Genomic DNA, 21,699 nt, shown 5'->3' on the forward strand with positions numbered 1-21,699 from the left:
TCACTCTCACCTCCCCGTCCATCCATTGGACTCACTAGCTTTGATGAAAGCTGCGGGTGATGCAGCGGTCACTTGAGGCTGCGAGGGTTCGATTCCCAGTGTTCACCACAGAAAACTGATTTATTTATTTGTTACTTCTATTATTGTTCATTTTAAATTCGTAATTATTATTATTGTTGTTGTTTTTTTTTTATTTATTTATTATTATCTTTATTATTGTTATTATTGTTGTCATTGTTGTTGTTCATTATTGCACGTTGCTTTGCAATAAAGCTGATTCTCATTCTGCTGCACGTGTTGCCAGAGAACTGTCAACGATGAGTCGATGATGATGTTGTACCACAGAGGTGTGTGTGTGTGTGCGTGTGCTTGAGTGTGAGTTCCACTCCCTGATATGTAATCTCAACCCCGCAGGGTCTCCTCATCACTGAAATGTCTTCTTCACTCGCCCATCATGTGAAGAGCTTGTCTCGGCTCACCCGCGCGCGCACACGCACCCCCACCAGGTGAATTAGCGTTATTGGCTGCGAGGCGAAAAACTCATATCAACTTGTCATCGCGGGTGTTTTTAATGACATCAGCAGGATTATATCGGCAGAGAGGATTAAATTGTTGTATTCGGAATATTGTTCATCCTCCAGGGGGTCGTGTGTGTGTGCGCGCGCGCGCGCCTATTAAGACCGTAATTGCACGCATCGCCGTCTGCGCGCGTTAGACGGACTGTCATGATGAACACCGAACATGATGAAGCCGCGGTTTCGATCCGGCGTCGATCGATGTGTACGGTTACAGTGGAAGTTTTGTCTTCCTGCCATCGCCCCAATTCATATTTACTCACAACTTAATCTACTTATTATATACATAAAAAGTCAAAAAAATAATATGAAAATTGAATGAATGTATCAGAATGTTCAGATAATCTTCTGTACCATACCATTTATTTCATTATCCGAGCATACTTATCTGCTTATATGTGAAAACAATGACAGTATTTATTTCATATTTCATATGAATAGAATATACCACGCCGTCTTACGCGATTGCATATTGATGTTGTTTTGTTATTTCAAATCATGCAAATACTTTAATCCATGTATTTGCATACATTTAAAATATCTATTTATATTATGTGGGTATTTAATTGCAAATGCCTTTTCTTATTATCATCATTATTATGATTAGGTTTGTGTTTGTTTTTGCTGGCATTTTATATCCTTTAGTATAATTTAATTTTCTTCAGACTTCAGTTTATATATATTTATGTAATTTGTGTGACTCAGCTCTTCGAACATTCTCTGTATTTAAAGTTGAAATAAACTATCACCCATAGTCCTTATTAATATTAATTTTGCAGTTGCTGTCACTGTTTTTTTTTTGTAGGTATTATTATGCGAGTTAAATTCATAAAATAATCCCTTTTTATTATTTCGCTGTTACTTTGATTCTTCACTCGGCTCTCAAAAGCTGCCTCGATGAACTCCGACCACAAGGTGGCAGTGTTGTCCGTGCAAAAAGCTTCTGTCAAACCTACTGTGAACGTGTGTCACCGTAACGTGTTCGTCAATGTTACCATGAGAAGAGCTCAGGTTTAGTTCTCTGTTCTTGTGTCTTTCTGTAGCTGAGGAGTCCGCCTACATTCAAAATAAGACTCAGACATTCAACTCAGACTGACGGTGATGGACAGAGGCGTGCTGCACCTCTCGCGCCCAGCGACGCCCCCAGGTGACCCGGATGAGCGGGAGTCAATGAAAAGCTACATTAGCATTAGCTGTAGCACAACCTCAGTATAAAGTTTGAACATCTCTGTCGCGTGAGTAGCGCTCATATTCATATCCAGGATCATTGAAACTCATTGTGTTGCAAGTCTGAAGTAGTTTAATGTCGAATGAAAGCTTTAAATACGTGCATACGTGTCTGCTGTGAGTGTTTACGCCGTGAAGTGGATGGCAACACACAGCACTTCAACTCCAGGAGCCAGCACTCTGTCAGCGAACCATCTCTTGTGAGTGTCGTTGAAGTGATCAAGAGAAAGACACTGGTCTGTAACTAATGTGCTCAATAATACATTCGACATCTGTGAGAGGAGAGTAAACTGCTACGTAGACTCCGTACTGTAAATCATTTGGGAGTTTGTGTCTTGTGGTTCAAGCTGGTCACAGATGTTTGGAGTTTCAGACATGAAGTGGTCTAGTTCTGGAGGCTACGGTCGGTCTGTTTTTTTTATTTTTTTATTAACTCGTGTATTGCTAGTGATGCTAACTGAGCGACTCACCTCCATTTGGCGAATCACTAAGATATATGTGATTATGGGAATACAAATGTTTCTGTTGATGAACATCCCCTTTGACATCAAAATTGAAAGTTTGAGGGTGTGGGAGGAACAACATTGAAGTTATTGTTACCGATCCTGCTCATTTCTAAATGAGGTTGTTTCTCAGCTCTATTTATTCCGGAGTGCAGCGTGGTGCCCCAGTACAGGCAGTGAGATGAAGTGGGAAAGTCGTTTCATGACTCACGGGTTAGCGCTCAGATCACTGAATAAGTCTGACTCACACATCTCTCTGAGAATATTTTGTTTTCCGAGGAAGGCAAAACTGGTGTATCCCACATTGAAGACCTTTCCCGCCCCTCTTCACTCGCCGCTCTCTTCCTCTACTCGCCTAGTCATTTCAATCTAAATGCAAATTTCATCAACCTCCCACTAAGAAAGACAGATATTAGTATCAAAGCCGGTGTGTTACGGTCGTGTCGTGCGGCCGTGTCAGTCTCAATAGCTTCTCCGGCGCTGAAACCTGCCAATCTTCCACCAGGGCTCAGAATAGATCCCACGACCCTCCTCTGCACTCTGTCGACATGGTTCTGCAGAGACTCGTCGGGGCAGCCACTGAAGTGAAGAGGCCCAGACCAGATGTCCAGGGCTCTCTGCAGCCTGACGGGGATCTACCCCAGGGCCTCCAGCAATAGAGGCTATGAGGTATGCAAAAGTTTGCCCTTAGACTGATTGAATGCCATGAGCTGATAGCATCTCCCCATTGCCCACTTCCCAAATACGCCTTGCATAGCACTCATCTTAAAATGATAATAATAATTCGTGTCATGTAAGCTGCAGCGATGCCAAAGCAGCAACTCTTAAGTCAAAGTGCTGTAGCTGTTGTAGCTTATTGCTATGGTTTTCACGCTGGTTTATTAAATGTGTAGTCAATTGTGGGTCACAATGACCATATAAGTTTGGTTTGGTTTGCATGAGTGCTATCTGTTGTGCCACTGATAGCCATACAGACCGCCACACCCTGTTGCAAGTTATTGCCACACAGGTCGCTGGATGAGGTCCTTCCTTGTATGCATTTAAACTCTACTTTTATTGGCAATATTCAATGATGTTTGACCGCCACACGTCACACATACTGAGAATCAATGTAGTTGAGATAATGCTAACAATAACTGGTTGTGTGATGGCAAACTCTGAACCGGAAGTTTTAACGTTGTGCTTCGGTGGATACAATTTGAGGAGTAGCTTGCTGTTGTGTGTCTCTGATTCATTTTCCACTCACCAGTCTGATACCTGATCAACAATATAACCGTCCCAGAAGAGAGAGATCAATGCGGCACAGTTGTCCTATCTGCAGCTTCCAGCTCTCTCAGGACTGGTCATCATGGTTTCTCACAGGTGTCTTGCCATGTTAGCTCAGCGAGGCACATGCTAGTTTTTAACCCGTAAAAAGGGAAGATGGAAAATGAACAATGAATTTGACAACGGGATCCATTTTTGACCTCCAAGTCTCAGGCAACTCTCTGAATCATTCGTTTCGCCTCAGATCTCCGCAGTCCCGTCTCCTTCTCGCTCCTGTTTCCTCTCCTGTTTGTTTGCGCTCAGGTGTGGGACGAAGAACAGGCGATGAGTTCACCAGTGAGGCAGAGCCCCCCAGGGAACCTGCGTTCGAGGGTTGGTTAACATGCAGGTTGCATATTTCTGAGCAGAGCTGCGTTATCTGGCGGTGCAGGGTCAATGAAGCGCTTCCTGGCTCACCGCGCTGTATTCCTGCACCGGTGTGCAATAGCTTGTGCATGCAGCTGTGCAAATATAAAGCACGGATGATGCATCCTCGCTCTCTCTCCCTCGCACTGCAGCAAGGAGCACTCATTCGACTGCATCTCACACAATCCGTCTGACACTGGCGGCAGCAGCTCCTTTTAACACACTGATGTGACACAGCGACAGCCTGCAGCTTAACGCCATGCTCCCCAGCTGGTTCCACTCTCAGGTGGGCCACCAGGGTCTGCCAGAGAAAAGATGTGGAGTGTAAGGCATCTGCTCCAGGAGGTGATAGCCTTCCTTATGTATGAGAGGGTGTAAGTTCAGGATTCTTGCCTGTCCTTGGGACGTGTGGATCAACTTGCATCCCATAGGTCTTCCAAAATGTGCTGGCCCTCTCAATAAGCTCCCCTCCTTTACAGCTTTGTCACGATCCTCTCCATTTGTCACAGTGTGGCAGCTACAATATTGCCTTCATTATCTAATAGCCAGGTGACACATAGAGCTGAAGCATCCTGGAGATGCTCAAGTGTTTTTGGGCAGCCTGGACGCCGCATGCTAATTTTATTTAAAGTGTCTTCAGCTATCTTACCTTGTCTCCGCCACAGCTGTTGAATGATGGATGGCGCGGTGACCAGGGAGGTATAACGGCGCATGTCTTGCTCAAGGACATGAATTGGGATCATGTCAGCAATCTTTCACTCAGTGCACTTGTCGCCTTTACGAACATCCCGAGGAGCATTGTATTAGATGTCTTTACAGGATCTTATTATGAGAACCAGCGCTTCAGTACAGACTGAAGGCCTCAATTGTCCTGGAGGTTGTGTTCCAGAAACCCCTTGAATTAGGCCCCACAAAAACCCTTCCCATGCTCATTTCTACCTTTAGCCTGTTACACCTCATCTATAGTAGGGAGCATCTTCCACTAGTCCCCTTTCGAAAACACAAAACCCTGAACACTGATTGTCGAGCAGTGCCGGGACATGCTCCGATCTACAATGGGCAGAAAACTGAACTGCAAGATAGCAAGTTTCATTCCTGGCACTCATGAGAACATAATCAAAATGGTTGCAGTTATTCAGTATAACTTTAGATCGAGAATTGGTGTTTGGTAACAAAGATCACTTGTTACCAAGTCACCACATCCGCTACCTAACTTAAATCTTTTCTGACCCGATTGTTCACCTTCTTCTCCAGTGACTCAACTTATGTGCTAGTGAAATACTCTACTTTGTAGTCTACCACAGTAGTACTACAGTATGTGAGCCGTATAAGTTAACGTTAAGTTAATGGCTGATACTTTTGTGGTGGTAGCAGTATCACTATCAAGATGGTGTTTGTCTATAGTGCTAGTGTAATGTGTTTGTTGTCAGAACCATGGTAAGTGCGCCCTAAGACGTCTGAGCAGTCCATATTGCAGGTATGAGAAGCACAATAGTAAAGTCCAAGTAGCAGTTGTTGATAGCGCTGGAATGGTTGCAACAAAAGTTGCCAGTCTCAGTTTTGGGTTTATTTATTGTCTATATCAGTGTTTTTCAACCTTTTTCTAGCCACGGCAGCAATGTTTCATTGAAAAAATCCCGGGTCACACCACCAAAGGAACTTGGGCCATGATTTGCATGATTTTATTATACTTTTGAGTTTCCAGACAAATCCTCTTTGCCTGAACTTGCTTCATAAAATCAATTATTCTTTCTCTCTTTATATTTTGGAGCACATTTATTTTGTTGTGCATTTAGATTTTCGCCAACTTTTAAACCACAAAGCAAACTTTGACAGAGTACCAATGGTTTTGAAGTGAGACGTCACGTTAGCTCTGTTAGCTCTACAGTGCAGACAGTCTTTGGCATGGTGGATCCCTCCCTCCCTCCATGGTTCTGTGGTGAAAGTGTGTGGTCAAGTTAGAGGCGCATCTGCTTTTAGAACAGCTGGAACTTGCGCATGTGAGCGGCGTCTTGGCTGTGAGTGTGTGGGAAGAGGAGCCCCGCGCACCACAGCAGCACTGCTTTGACTGACGGACAGATCAGCGCATCAACACACTGGAGTTCTACAGTAGAGTGGAGAGAAAGAATGTCAGCGAATCCATGTGATCTCTTCAACTCAACACATTCTCATTGTCATGATTTAACATCACCGCCTTTATCTCCAGACACATGAGGTGAAACTGGATCATTTTCCCTCGGCACACCTGGCACTCCCTCACCACTCACTAGTGTGCCACAGCCCCCCGCTTGAAAAATGCTGGTCTATACGCAGCCCAATTTCTAGACTCCTAAAGAGATGGGTTTTATGGTTGAATAGGTGGAAGAAGAGCTCTTGATGACTTGTACGTTATGGTTGTACGAGATGTAAAAATGGAGAGTTGGTGCTGGTACTGGGGCAGCAGTCCTCTCAGTTGTGGGTAGCCTCTGCACTAATGTTCAGCTCAGTGTTGTACATGTCCACTTTGGTGAAAAGAGGCTGCTGACTCTGCTGTCAAGTCCAGCCTCGCTCTCCACCTCTCCTCAGTGTCTTACCCCCACTCCCCACTTCCCCACCGTCACCGCGGAACTGACGGCTCGGGCCCCGACAGCCGGCTAACCACATTACCTGAACTCACCACAGTCATTATCCAGCACGAGACCCACTGGAGCTTGAAAGTCATTCCAACTCCTCTTCCAGTGAAGGTTAATGGATGTGTGGGTGTGAGATTACATCCCAGAGGCAACAGGGTGTCAGGCAAATCCCCAAATTCAATGCTTTCCCTTGGAGCGGCTAAAAAGGGAGATTTTCTCTTTCGGCTCTTTAGCTTGTTAGATGTGATAACAACAGACATGTGGGACTCTCCTGTATAACAGAGCTCTGCTTCCCTCAGGGGTTTGTGTCAACATCATGAACCATTTGGGACTTTCAAATGAACAGCACCCACTTCTTTTTTACAGATTGTTATACACACACTCATCTGAGCACGTCCTCAATCGCTATGTGGTTAAACTAGGTTAAACTAAACTGAGCAACTCTGCTCATTGCTGCTCAGTGAGTCCAACTTCCTTCTACAAATATGTTTCCTGACTCCTTAGTTGTGGATAGAACAGCTTGTTCTGGAACCAGCGGTGACCCTGGAACGTTCCGAGATCTTCAGTGCTTCCGTCAAAAGTCAGAGAGACTCACATCTGCTTTGTTATGTGTGCATTCAAACCTAAGTGTGGGACTGGGTCAGTCCCTGAGACCATGTCCAGTCCAGTGCTCGAGTCCCAAGGACTCATGCAGGCGGGTAAAACTCTTAAGATTATTCGCGAGTCACGTGAATCAAGACTCTAGAAACGTACACTGCAGGAATTCTGGTGATAATAGATGACTGCTGTTGTCTGCTGGAGGGAGCCCAAGCCCAAGCAAGATTGGAGCTTCTATCATAGCATACCCAACACTAAAGTGGTTCAACATGTTTTATCATAAATATTTTCACAGATTCATCTCATCTTTGTTTCAGTGTTACGCTCAAGAGTCAGTTAGCCAGTGATTGCATGTGTCTGTCAGACGTGGTCAGGAGGCCCACATGTGCGGCGGCAGCTCGGCAGCCACACGCAGCGTTTGACCGCTTGCACCGCTGTTACATCAGACGTGTGCGACTATAAATAATAAGCTGCCGTTTCCTCTTCACTCACACAGAATCATCACGCTGTCGCGAGTCCAACGTCTGGTCACTTCACTGGTCGTTTCACAACTTCAGATGACAGCAAGAATACTGTCAAACCCTGGGATCGATTTTTTTGAAAGAGCCACACATCCATGCATTCTCACCCGCTGCCAGTCCGTCACCTCCAGCCGCTGGTGACCAGGGGTGCAGCTCCGTCTCCTCCCACCACATCGTCGTCTAATTACTGTCTCTAAACAAGGAGCCGTGTCCCCGCCAGCTCCGAATTAAGTGTCTGCTGCTCATTCACAGATGGATAATTGTTTTTTTTTCTGCCCGCTGACTCCACTGACACTGATTTAGTCAGGTGTTGCGCAGAAGCATCATGGGATAATGCGGAACGAGCCTCACGGCGACTTTCGCTTTTTTCCCCTTCACTCTTATTTTAATTGAAGAGCAGCCTGTGATCAGGACGACAGGTCATTGGTTTGAATCTCACCAACTCACACTCTACATGAAGACAGTCTTCAGTTAACCTGTGTGTGTTTTCGGATCGTGGGAGGCAACCAGAGCACTCATAGGAAACCAGCACAGACAGCATACTCTTGTGACAGTCTAGCTATGGGCGACCTCACTCACCTCGATGAAACAACGTCACGTCCTTCGCAACGTATAAACCGATGAAGTAAAAAGTCACCCAGTAAAAAGCAGTTAACTTGCAGATGCCGACTTTATCACGCGTTTAATAACCGTGTCACCCATGTTTATGAACGTCCGCGTGGAGCTAAATCTTTATGGGCCATTGGAGACTCTGACCTGCTTCATATGGTGTTAAGGTAACTGTGTTCTATAATGTGACATGGCTGCATGTTAGATACACAGTACTGTGGCACACTTGCCTTGTTTTTGTTGTCATTGTTTTTTAAGTCTGTAATAAAATTAAAATGGCAAGCAAGGAGAAAACAAAAATACTTTTGATGCTAGAAATGGTTTGATTATCATGTCGTCAAAATAAAACCCTTAATATCATCAAAACCTTTATGATTTAACAAAAATATCTGTCTACGACAATGTTTTTTTCAATGATTCATATTCATTTGACAAAAATTTAGCCACTTTGTAGAACCACGTACTGTGCTCGGAATGATAGCAAGCTTAATATGACCCTTGGCACATCCTGAAATTGGTGACAATCGTGACATGGATCTTCAAGCCATTAAGTTGTGCTACAAGTCCTAGCTAAGCTAACATGCTATCCTGCCATAAAGCTATCATGTTGCGACTGACCGTAAACAGCCACCTCCTGTTTTGAAAAGTGAAATATTTGGGTTGAGGACTGAAGTCAGCACAACGCAGCATATGTTTACAGCCCCCTCTGTCTTGCGGGGCCCTCCCTTATTATTGTGATGGATGGCGAGGAAGATGAGGGAGAGCGATTGCTCTTCATCACCTGTCCTCTGAGCGGCAGCGTTGTAATTACACTGTCGTTATCATACGCACTCGTGCACACTCATACACACGCAACATAAACACTCCCAACACCAGATGGGATCCCACAAAAAAAAAAGCTCCAGCCGGATGATTCCCCGCCTCACTGGTTTCATACGTCTCCCCACTGCCAGCACTCCCCACCGCACCCCGCCCCACCGACTTCCCCGCTCAACACCTTCAAGGGAATTCCAGGAAAGCTTGCCAAACCCAAGCGGCGTGGAGTGTGACGGTGTGTGTGGCTCATTTGTGAATCCGTCTGGAAACTACACTGAGAGGAGAATTCAACTCGAATCTCTACAGAAGTTGGAGTTGAGAAATGTTTTATTTTTAAAGAAATAAATCTCTTCTAGACATAGAAACTGCTTTTTGTCGCATCACATAGGTGCTTGTAATATTATTCCTGTCATCAGCTTCATGTATTTATCCCACATCTATATGCAAGTTTGATCCTGTTAACTGTGTCTCGAGTGATCATGAGTCTGAACCACTTCCTATTTCTCTGAGAGTCGAGTGAGTAAGTTGAGTTGCTTAAATATATAACTCAAATTACTGAAAGGTACGAAGGCCAGCGATAGAGGCGTCACTGTGGTGCAAGCCGTTCATGGATCCACCTGGTGCACACCAGTGTCACAACATGTATGAAACCCAGTCCTTTCTCCTGCAGCTTTGTGGTACTAAATAATTTATTTCGAGTCAGTGGTACGCCAGATCACGATTAAAAAATAAATTTAACATTGTAACTCATGCCATCATCTTGGTTATTTCAAAGTTTTAGAAATTATGTCACAAAGAAGTCAGTTTTATAGTTCAGGAAAGCCAGATACTATTAGCCAAATGGGCCTATTTGGCACCTGTGCACCCTCTTTTTCAGGTGTCATGACTCTTGCTCCAACTGAGATACAATTATTCGACTATCTTGTCATACCTCACTCTTTCATCCTCATTGTTCTCCCCATATTTCTCTCCTCACACTGTTTGACTGCTCGAGCCAGCATGAAGGTTGCTCGATTGACTTTGTGACCTTCACTGACTTGGAGATGTGTATATCAGGAAATGGCTGCGTGTAGAGCGTCGACGTGGCAAGGGGACAGACTAACCAGTCGAGGTGGAAGAGTTACCCCAGTGCACATCGAATCTGCCCAGAGATGTATGATGAATTATGTACATCGACAGTTTCCCAACAGAAAATGGAGGATGGGCATTTTATTCCGAGAGAATAAACAAGGGAAATTATACTCCGTAGAAGCAGCTGGACTATTTATAGCCATTCTGCTTTTTTTCTCTTTCGCCCGAGGATGGAGTTGCATTTTTACAGGTCAGACTGTGATCTTCTGTAAGCCGCTGCATTGAGACGGAGCAGATCTCTGGGGTGCTGGTGCTTCTGAGGAGACCCTTTAATATTGAAGAGCAGAGGTGCAACACATGGAAGAAGGTTGTGGGCGGGGTGCTTTGATGGGACATGATGGGGGTGATCGCTGAGATGAGTCAGGTGGAAGGTTATTTTCATCAGATGGAAGGAGTGTGGAAATGAATCGTTGCCCAGAGGTTCACTGTCAAGATGACATGCTGCTCTATTTTTTTCCAACATTAGTCAGACTTAATATCCAGTTACATACATATGATGTAAACCCTTAGCTCCTTAGCGCAACTCAGTCTCAAGCTGCCGTTAGAACCGAACTGGAACATTTGGGGTCCACTGTTCTGCTTAGCTGTGCCCTTAAATCTCAAAACTAATGCCTCTCAAAACTTCCCTGCTGTGACAAAACTTTTTTTTTTAACGTTTTTGAGTAGGATTCCACTTTGGAGTTTGGAGGGAAATATCTGTCTGATCACAAATTATATGCCTTTTTGTGAATCAGAATAAATGTTCCATAGCTTCTCAAAACAGATGAGGACCCAAGATGCAAGAAACACACCCCACATTCTGTTGAGCGTCACCTGAATATGGTGAACTGGTCTTAGACACAATCCCTGATCGATGAGGCAAACATGTGAGCAAGTCATAGTTGGAAAAGAGAGCAGTTATTGTGGCAAAATAATAATTTAAACCAACATAAAACAGAGCATGATGATGTTAAATAATCTGACAAGTAATGTATTTAACAATCAGAGTAAAGGACAAACACGGCTGCTGGACTTGGCCCACAGGCGAACGAGCCTTTGGGTGAGGCAGAAGGACATATTTCCAGGCATGAGCTGCATCAAACGCAGCACACGAGAGTGACGTCTGCACATTCCTGAAAGCCTCCAGAGGAAATCAATACAGGCCTTCATAAGAATTAATCTGAATGCTTACTACACCAAGGCGGCAGACAGAGACGGGCCTTTGAACGCTCCCACTTTTAATGTCTATCATTGAAGAAAGGTTTTTATTTTACATTTATTATGTTGTATGGTTCAGTAACTGTTTATTTAATTCCTAACAGCAGCATATAGAACACTTTTAAAGGGTGTGTGTAAATGATGACAATAGTCTCCAATATATTTTTTTTCTTTGATTATTTATAAATAATATATGGAGATAATTTAATTTTTACTATGAACGCAAAATATAAACGCGCTATTGTGAGAACCATCCACAACCACCGTCTGAAGCAAGTGCTTTATCAGCAGCTCTGCGTTCCTCTCGTCGATCTGACGGAGTCCCGATCATGCGTTCGTCTCTCGACTCGTCTCGTCTGGCCGTTTTTTCCGAGCCTCTCATTTTTTTTTTTTTTTTTTTTTTAGTGGAGCCCAACCCTCCTCCATCTCTTCCTCCTCCATCGCCTCCCTCCTCTCCCAGTAAGTTGGATGTGATCGGCTCCGGGCCCTGCTGCCGTGAGTTGTCGGTGCGGGCGCTGCTGAACATGGCGTCGGACGGGATGATTTTAACGAACCACGACCACCAAATCCGGGTCGGAGTCCTGACAGGTAACGTGGACCGATCTCCTCTCACTCCGCTCTCTAATAAAAAAAAAGAGTGGGGGGGGGGATAACGTGGGGGAAAAAAGGGGGGCTCCATCATCAATCCGGATGTGTCTGCTGGAAAAGATGACGCCTGCTCGGTGATGGAAGGCTCCTCCGGTTCCTCTCGGCCCAGCATGCTACATTAGATCCGTATGCGGTTCTGGCTAAATGTGGCGCTTCAGTTTATGTGCGCTGAATAATTCATGTCCCTGCGCGCTTGTCAGAGGCGGAATTTACAGCTGGCCGTGTGCTGTGTGTGTGTGTGAAGATGCTCGGGAGGTATAGATCACATCACCAGCTGACCGCAGCGCTTTCCTCCAACTCACGACGTCCTCGGCCTGGTTCTGTGACACCAGATAACATTCCTTTATGTCTCACACTTTCTCCTCATTGACTGTGTGTGTGTATGTGTGTGTGTGTGCGGCCATACTGCTTTGTCATGTTTCTCTCCTGTGATCAGAGTATTTGTGGAGGGTATGGGAGGTGTTGATGCATGATAAAAGCAATCCAGAGGAATACCCTCCCTCCTCCTCTTCCTCCTCCTCCTCCTCCTCTCTCTCCACTCCTCTGTCCATTGCTCCATCAATATTTCATGACCGGTCTTTTCTCCGCATGTGAAAACCCAGGCAACATAGTATGTGCAGATACCCCTCTCCTAAAATCTGCCAGGGAAACCCCCACCAACAGCAGCACTCTCTCCTCCTCCTCCTTCTCTTCCTCCACCTCCTCCTCTTCTGAGCTCTGTCCGTGGTGCTGAGATCCAGCATCAGTCACAAATCAGTGCGGTACCGACCTGACCACTGTAAATACTGCATCAGATGGATGGACGCAGCCAGGAACACTTTGAGTAGGATCCCACTGTGAAGTTTGGAGGGAAATATCGAACCGATGGTTCCGACTGATCACAAATTATACGCCTTTGTGTGAGTCAGAACAAAGGTTCCGTAACCCCACTTGCCAGAGAAACACACTTAAAAAAAAAAGCCCAGATTCCGTTGAGCCTCCCCTGAATATCCGTGCTAATAACAGACTCTCGTATAGCTTTTGAAAAGTTCTTCCATCTTGTGTGTTTGAGATGAAGCCTGATGCGCGATCAGATCTGGAGGGTTTTGGCGTAACGTAACAGGAGTTTTCGGTTGTAAAATGAGGGTGTGGTCCAAAGCTGCCTCATGAACAAGTGGAGTGACGACTGGACATGTTAACACGCTAAAAACATCACAACATTGTAGTTCTTTGTCAATTCTTTGGCCCACAGTTATTTTGATACTGTAAAAGGTACCTCCTTAAAATGTCCACAGTCCCTCCTTCATGGATGAATCCCCTGAGGAGCTCATTCGCTACTAAACCTTCCTCATCTTTCCAGAGCAAGTCACAGCTATTTTCATCAGGTTAGGCACATCCATGAATTTTCTAAATTGATATTTGGTTGTTGGTTGGAGTATTGCAAGTATTGCGTATTGTGTTATTTTATGTTAGAAATCAACAGAAATTATTTAAACTTGAAGTCTAAAGTCTCTTGATGTCGTAAGTGCAAAATCTGCTGCTGTTTTGTTTGTTACCGCAGTACCTTAGATCCAGCGTAGTTTTCGATGGCGGTCATAATGACCTGGCTAACTATGGTGTGGAAAGTGATGCAACTCCACAACGTCGTGCATGAGGTTTTTGATTTTTAATTTTGAATTACAAGTCTAAAGATCATGTACCGTCTTCAGCAGAAGAACGACCTTGCTCTCACTCTGCGCAGAGAACCATGGTCTCAGATGCGGAGGTGCTGACCTTCATCCCCTCACTCTCTAGCTGAAATGATGAAGCATGTTGCCAGAACTGCCCGCTGTTTCTGCGTCGTCAGTCAATCCTGTGACAGTTTGAGCTGCAGATCCATCCTCATGACCTTTGTTAGCCCCGCCCCCCTTTCCTAAACATGTCTGGCCTCTGGTCCCACGCCTCTCGAGTGGAGGTTAATTTTTATGTGCCATTTAAATCCGCTACTGTATCCTTGTCGCGGTGACAGACTGCCAGTGTCATCTCCCGGAGCAGAGTTGACAATCTCTGCATACATATGTCGATGTTGAGATGCGGAGTCACACACCGACAGGCTTATTTGTCTCCTCTGTCGTGTGCAGCTGGAGGACGACGCTGTCGGTGAAAACAAAGCTCTGCAGAAGTCAGGACGTGGCATTAAGCCGCCATGTTTTACATGACCCTCGGCCTTTTTTTTTTTTTAACCGACGTAATCGCAGCGGGATTAGTCATCACTACACACACAAATTCTGATTATTTTTAACTGCTGCTGTCACAAGGAAGTTCTAGATATCCAGGTTGACTGGAGCTACGACGTTTTTGCCGTGGCTCTGTTGAATTGGCGGCGTGAGCGGAATGCTAAAAGGCTCTGGAGCAGTGCTCAATCTCCTTCCTCACAAGGGTTAAAGGCCAGTTGTCCACTCTTGCGTCGGTTCACGGGGGAGGAGATGAGACCTTGCTGCGCTCTCCTCCATCATTTAGCCCCCTCATCCCTTCAGACAGGTGACAGAGCCCAGGGGACATCAGTGTGGAGACCCAGGGTGGAGGTGTGTTGTAGGTCCTGGTTATTTATTAGCAGAGAAGCTACGACACATGCTGGAGACCATTTCATGTTGATGGTCTTGTTGAAGAATAGAAGACTAGAAGAGACTTGTTGGAAACCTGTTTTTATTTTTCAACCACCAGCAACTCCACACTGACCCACTGCGATTGGTCAGTACCGCCAAGTTCAGGTACCATCATCTGAGATGCAGTGTTTTGGACGTAGTCATTGAGGCGTTGTTTCAGGCTGAGAAAAAAATGCGTTTTTTGCACCTCAAGACACCCTTAGCATCATTACTTTTCGCACAGTTCTGCCTCATGACATCGCAAATTGTAATGCATTTAACATATAAAATGACTGGATACAGTCGGTCCTCAATTATTAAAACTTGCAGTGGTATGTTGGAAAATGCTTTGAAATTCGTGAATCAGGCTTTGCATCCTTGATTTAATAGATTTGTTTATGGTATATTGGATCATATCTCAGGATCTCTTAGACAAAGCTGTAATAGAAATATACCCTGAGGTAGTTGAAGTTAGAGGTCAGTGGAGGAAGATGATGCTTTTGCTTCTTCATCCTGGCTTCATACTTGAGACAGGGATATCCCACTGACGCGTTTGTGGTACGGGTTGATGCCATTTCAATCTTTATTTTAGGTGAGCTAGAGACGAGAGTGGGCAGGCTGTCTGTGGCGTCAGAGCAGCCGGTAGAGCAGGGGTCTCAAACTGCGGCCCCACGATAGCAAGCACACATCGGTTAACCAATCGGGTGTCAGCTGAAACAAGCAGCACCACACGCACAGTCCGATCTGTCTTCAGATACCTGAGTGGTGAATAACTGACGAGTTGGAACAAAAACCTGCTCCCACTGTGGTCACTGCCATGATGTGTCTTAAAGACTCTGGAGTCAGAGTCAGAAGAATCATAGATGAAGACACTGAGGTTATCAGAGGGACATATGGTTTGGACACGAGTGTAGAGGAGAGACAGAGTTGGAACAGGACTGTTGGGGAGGGAGAAGAGTCGGGCAATGATGAGGTTTTGTGGTTGATTTTCCTAATGGAGCGGGGTTTGTTTGACAGCCAGCGTTGACTACGCTCTCAAATGTGCCGTGATAGACAAAGTTTTGATGAGTACAATTTCAATGAAAAGTGAGTGCGATGAAAATCCTTTCTTGCATTTCATTGGCGGTGTTCGTAGCCCTGCTCTTTATCTCTCTGCTAATACTCGTGTCGCAAACACACAGCTTAGCCAATTCCCTAAACGTTGCTACTGTACGCACGACTCTCATGATAGCACACCAACAGCGATGTCAGTGGGAGAATCAATCTGCGGCGATTAATCTGTAGTCAGGTGGCACTTTTCACTACACAAGTTAAATTACGAAGGAAGTGCCCTTATCGTAACCTAATGTTTTGTTAATTATCCTGGAGATTAAGTTATGCTAAAGCGTGGAATATAATTCAGCCCGTGAAGAGGACGCACGTCGAGTTTTCATCCCACAGTTGCTGCAGGGATTAGTGGGCAGCTCTCCAAACCTGTGTGTCAATCAGAGAACGACATGAATCGACATCCTAGAAACATCCACAGTGAGATCACGCTCAAGTAGAAATAATCCCGATTCATTTCGCTGCGGCTTTAGTTCCTGGAAAATGTTGCTGTGAATGCCCACCTAAATTAAACGGAAGGAAGTCGACCCGCATTCCCTCCGAGGATTTGAGTGTGCCGACAACTTGATTCCATAAATGGTTTGGTGATGATCTCATTGTGTTGTGTTTCAAGAGCTTTGGCCATCTACCAGACCACTGTGAGAAAGAGCAGTTCACCCAGAACTGACTACAACAACAGGGACAAAATGAGATCTAACGGTCTCCCTGCTCCACAGACTCGCAGTTTTCTTCCTTTATATTTCTGTCATACTCCTACTGCTTTGCTTGTGGCATCGACTCAGCCTTGTTTGCAAAGAAGGCCAGGGTTTCCGCCAGGATTTTTTGAAACCGTGGCAAAAAAAACTAAACACAGAATGCATGAGTTGGTGACAATGGAAAATCTTAGTTTTTAATCTTGACAAGTTGACCTCTCTCCAGTCTGCAGCTGTACTCACGGGTCCTTCTCTTCATATGTCTGGTCAGAATGCGCGACTTGAGTTCCGCGAGCCACAGACTTCAGTCGTTATGAGGTTTCTTTCAGGATTTTTCCGTGAAAAACACCAAAAACCGTCATGTTCATGTCCACCTCCATGATGTGTTACGTGTTTTCCATTTGTTTCTATGTTTCCACTTTGTTCCAATAAGTTTAATCTCGTGAGATTTCATCTATATTCAGCAGTAGAGCGACTGCCTCCTCATATTGTAGGACCACAAATCCAAGGTGTTTTAGCATGTTGTCAGATGGTCGCTAAATGATCCCTCCCTAAAGAGATGCTAGCTTTCACCTTGGGTTTCCAATGTATTTTTTATTTTGGCTTCCGAGCATCTTTGGAAAAGCTGGTTTTATGGTTTACTTTTATGTTTGTGTTTAAATATGCTTCAAAATTGTAAAAGTCAGTCTCTTGGGCCGACGTCCTCCTCCTTGACCTCTCCACGTCCCCTTCTCCAACAAAGCTTCACAGGTAGTTGCACTACATGCAGCAGAGCAGGTCACCTTACCACGATTCAGGAGGTATAAATTCATGCAACCACCAGGTGATTGATGAGTATCAATAATTTGTTGCATCCCAGTTATGGCATCTGGAGTCTAGCCTTTTTCTGAGGAAACCATGCTGATCATCAAGCCCTGTAGTCTAACCCTAACTTCACGTTACACCGTTTAGTCAGACTGTGCAGACGGGATCAGTCAAAGGGATCTAAAACCGTGGCTGTTTGCTGCAAGCTTGTTCACTTCCTTGAATTTGTTTCATCATTTGAGCACGTCACTTTTGCTCCTCGCCTGCCTGGCTGTACTTGTCTGGCTGCAGATGGGATAATAACTATTTAATCTGCTTTTCCACATAATTTAATCTGGAACTTGTCCCAAGCTCACCTTAACAGCTCATTCGCTAAAGAGGCTTCGGCGGAGACGTCGAGTCAGCGGCAGGCAGCCTTCGCGTGCCAGAGAACCTTGACCAAAAACCAGGCGCCGCTGTCATCTGTCACCTAGAGCCGTGGGCAGCGGCCAGGTTCCGCAGCCATCTTCTCTCTGAGCCTGCGTGACTCAATCTGAGTCAATCGCAGATTCTTTCCCCTCACATTCCAGGGTCAACATCCCGGAATAGCACAGAAGTTCTCTCTGAATATGTGTGAGACTTGTCGGCAGCACCAGAGACAGCTCCTCGCTAAACAGTTGGTGTGATGTCGCCCCATGGCTGCTTCTATTTAGTCTGGATGAGTGCTTCAGATACGCTGATGATATCATGCTTTCTATTTTTGGACTTAAGGCGCTGTCATGAGAAAAGGTGTTGGACCGGGATGAAGTCGATCAGCTGCTGTAATGGAAATGAAAGTCTGAAATCAGGAGTGTCAGTTCCACTACGTGTCCTGATGTTCCTCATTTTAACAGCATGAAGAAGAAGAGTGAGAAGGTGGTACGTCACCGAGATGCCAAGTCATGACGCTAGAGTAGCAATACTGTTCACCACAAATGTGGTACGACCTCATGACGACAGCGAGAGACAAAGACCATTGACATGACTTAACTCAAAAACGGCATGAAAGCAATCATTACGTGGCAAAAATAATGAGAAAATGACGGCAGCAGAAGTTCTCGTGTTGACAGGCGCAGTAGTCATAATCACATCATCAAAAGCAGCTATGATGTTGAGCATGAAAGCAAACGCGCTGATTGTAATTAAAACTGCGACGGCTGTGATGGTCGTAGCAACAGTGGTAATTGCCAAAGTAATGTCAATGACTGGAGCTGATGATGAGTGTCATTACTACTCTGTGAGTGCAAACCTCCTCCAAGCAGCTTATTTACACCCTTTTCCTAGTTGTTGTTGTCTGCTAATAATGACTATAAGTATCTTCAACGTCAGCTACTAATGTCAGGACAACAGTTACAGTACAGGCACAGTAACAACAACGTCATCTGCAGTAATAACATGATACTGAAACGCAATAAATACACTGCATGAGTGATGGTAGTATTCACAACAGTAACAACCACCACCATCATCGCCTGTGTTACAAAGTAATGATGACAGTAGACGGTCATATTTACAGTCAACACAATTATACTACAGTACATTTACAGGGGCTGGACAAAATAATGGAAACACCTTAAAGCTTTTTTAGCTTTAAGGTGTTTCCATTATTTTGTCCAACCCCTGCATGTTTATGAGAGAAACATAAAAAAAAAATTGTTGTTCTGTTTGTGTGACATTCAGACCCACAACTGCTGCGTTCAATTTTTGCCGTTTGCATTGTCTGTGTTTGCAAACAGAGGTGGAATATGCAAACGTGTGTAAATATACGGATCAATGTGTTACTTTTGCTGCTTGACCTTTATCGACTGGTGTTGCAGGGACTATTAATGGATGCTTGTCAATTGTTGTCATTACACATCCTGCAAATCAATGTTATTGAAAATTGATGTTGTTCCTATCAAGTGTAGCTGCGGGAGCCAGCAGTAGGGGGGCGCTAGGGAGCTGCTTGAACACCACAGCAGAAAGAGTGAATGGGCTTTTAGATTTTGTGTACTCATTGGTTAACAACAAGATAGCGGAGTGGGGCTGATGTGGGTGTGCCCCATGGACTCCTCTCAACCTGCCGGAGTTTTCATTGGATTAGTGCAGAGTTCGTTGTTGAGCGGTGGAAATGCTGGTCTGAGTGTTTGGCAGACGACTGATGTCACCACACACACATCAAATTCAGTCACACATCTATGCTTGAACACGAACCTTACACAAATGCAGTGTCACTAAAGCTACATTCCCAGATGCAGGAACATGGACACGCACTGTGTCGGAATGATGCCACCCTCTGCTCACGCAACGTACACCCTGATACACTAGTGATCACAGGCACACATGCATGAATACACTCAAATGTATCCACACGCAGACTCACACAGCTGTCAGTGTGGACTGCTGCAGACTGGACCAGAATCAGCAGCACGGACTCAGCAGAAGAATTAAGTCTTCACTGCAAAGGAATTACTTTCAGTGCTGAGTGGAAAGAAGTGTACGTTGCTGTTTGTGAGCCCCCCTCCTCCTCTATACAGGCGCACACACTCTCTCTCTCTCACTCCATCTTCCCTAGCCCATCATGGAATAATCCTTCCGTACTGTAAATCGTCTTTAATTGGGATGAGAGTTGGACGAGGGAGCAGACGGACTTTGGCAGACGAGCAGCAGAGTCTCCTGCGCTCTCATCAGCTCTGGTGGACTCTCCAGAGAAGAGCTCCGCCGCAGCGTCTCTCAGACCCGGCGTGTAGGTGTGGGAGACGCAAGCGGTTCCCACTACCTGCTGGCTCGACGGAATAGTCTGTCACTCAACCGAGGTGATAATCACAGGAGACGAGCCTCGTGTAAAAATAGGATTACACATGACATTTTCCAAGAGTGCAGGCCGCCGCACTAGTAACACCTTGGTGCAGTCGTGAGTTTGGTGTGAGAGCTGATGAGCTGATTGGTCCAGGTCTTTAGCTTGCTCACGAGTCAGTACTCACAAGAGGTAATCCATTTTAGTGTGGTCGACTTGTAGCGTCTCCATCTGTGTGTGTCATGTTACTCCTATTGTCCACTCACGTTTGCCGTAAAGTCTTTATTCGTTGTCTTCCTTTCCATTCTTCATCCAACACTGTCTCCTCTCCACATGTCCAAACCATCTTACCTCCTTAACTTTGTTCACCCTCAGTTATTACCTCAGAAGAAGCCAAAATACCCACCAAAATACTACTCAGATTAAAAGGCTGTCTGTAAGTTTGGTTTAAAGTTTCAAACTTTCTTGCGTTTTCTTCATGTAGGCAGCGTCAAACACCCCATCAATAACAGCGATGAGGAAATGTGAATAGATTTTGCCCAGTAACAAATATGGACCCTGATTTAATTTAGTGGAACTACTCGGGTGAAACCCCTTTTCATGGTAACCAGTGTGATAGCACTACGAACAGGCGTCCTATTTCTCATGTTTATCAGTAGAGGCTTTCCAGATGCTCCTCTAGCTAAAAACCTGTCGAACAATATCTTCATCTCTGACTCGTCTAAGTTCTCCTAGCCATCCATCATGGCAGGTCCCACTAGTGTCCTGTAACGCTTCCTTATGACTTATGCTGCTACTCTGACGTCACACTCCTCTCCATGTCTTCACTCTTCTTCACCATCTGTTGGATGGCTACTGTAAAAACAAATAGAAATTGTTCAAAGTTATTTAAATGAGGATTGTCTGTTCCTCTAATGTTCCCTTCTCCGGCTTCAATGTATCTTATTCAGTATGTAAATGTATGTAAGGATTACTTTATCTTAAATAAGCCTCCACAAGTGCCGGACACTGGAGAATATGTGCGCGCAAAAGCATCCCGCAGCCTTTTAATTTCACGACAGAGACACACGACTCCGATGTTTTTCTTGGCTTTACTCAGGAGTGATAGAGATTAGCACTCCCTCTTCTCCGCCGGGCCGTCCCCGGTGATAACCTGTGCGGTGAGAGAAGCCGCTGAGTGATTGCGATAGAGATGGAGATAAAAGATACGCCACCGATCTGGATCTTGTGTCCCGGCTTGAGGTGTTAATTAGGGCTGGAGGGACATGGAGGATGCCGGCGGGATGAAGGAAGTGGAAGAGTATAAAAGAGGGTTACGCATTGATTCATCGCCGGACAGTTTTTCTACCCGTCTTTATCAGTGGGCGACTCAAGGTGTCCAACATGGATACAGCTCTCGTGTGGAATACAGGCTTTTAGCTAGAGGGTGTCTTGGGCATCCAGCACACGCCCTAAACTGCATAACCTGAAAAAATGGTTATGGGTTGGGGCAGGGTTATGGACGCCCTGTTTCAAAATCCTAGCGTAAAGAGCCTGCTGGAGTAGGTGGTTGCCCTGGTCCGTCACCTATCACACTTTGTGGGGGAGGAAACATG

At 45.2% G+C, this 21,699-nt stretch overlaps 1 protein-coding gene and 1 long non-coding RNA gene across 4 annotated transcripts in view; both read left to right on the plus strand.

The window, feature by feature from the left end:
* The first annotated feature begins 1,576 nt into the window (after positions 1-1,576).
* Positions 1,577-9,435, plus strand: LOC128767928 (uncharacterized). The gene is made up of 3 exons (XR_008416198.1): positions 1,577-2,002; positions 2,811-2,974; positions 9,269-9,435. It is a non-coding gene; the product is annotated as an uncharacterized LOC128767928 (long non-coding RNA).
* A 2,429-nt stretch (positions 9,436-11,864) lies between these two features.
* Positions 11,865-21,699, plus strand: part of gphnb (gephyrin b) — a 63,958-nt gene continuing 54,123 nt past the window's right edge. For all 3 annotated transcript variants that reach the window (XM_053880295.1, XM_053880296.1, XM_053880297.1), the window contains exon 1: positions 11,865-12,047. In XM_053880295.1, coding sequence (XP_053736270.1) covers positions 11,984-12,047 — 64 coding nt within the window. In that variant the 5' untranslated portion in view covers positions 11,865-11,983. The remainder of the gene's footprint in view (positions 12,048-21,699) is intronic.

Source organism: Synchiropus splendidus, chromosome 12 (assembly GCF_027744825.2).
Source record: "Synchiropus splendidus isolate RoL2022-P1 chromosome 12, RoL_Sspl_1.0, whole genome shotgun sequence".
Taxonomy (NCBI): domain Eukaryota; kingdom Metazoa; phylum Chordata; class Actinopteri; order Syngnathiformes; family Callionymidae; genus Synchiropus; species Synchiropus splendidus.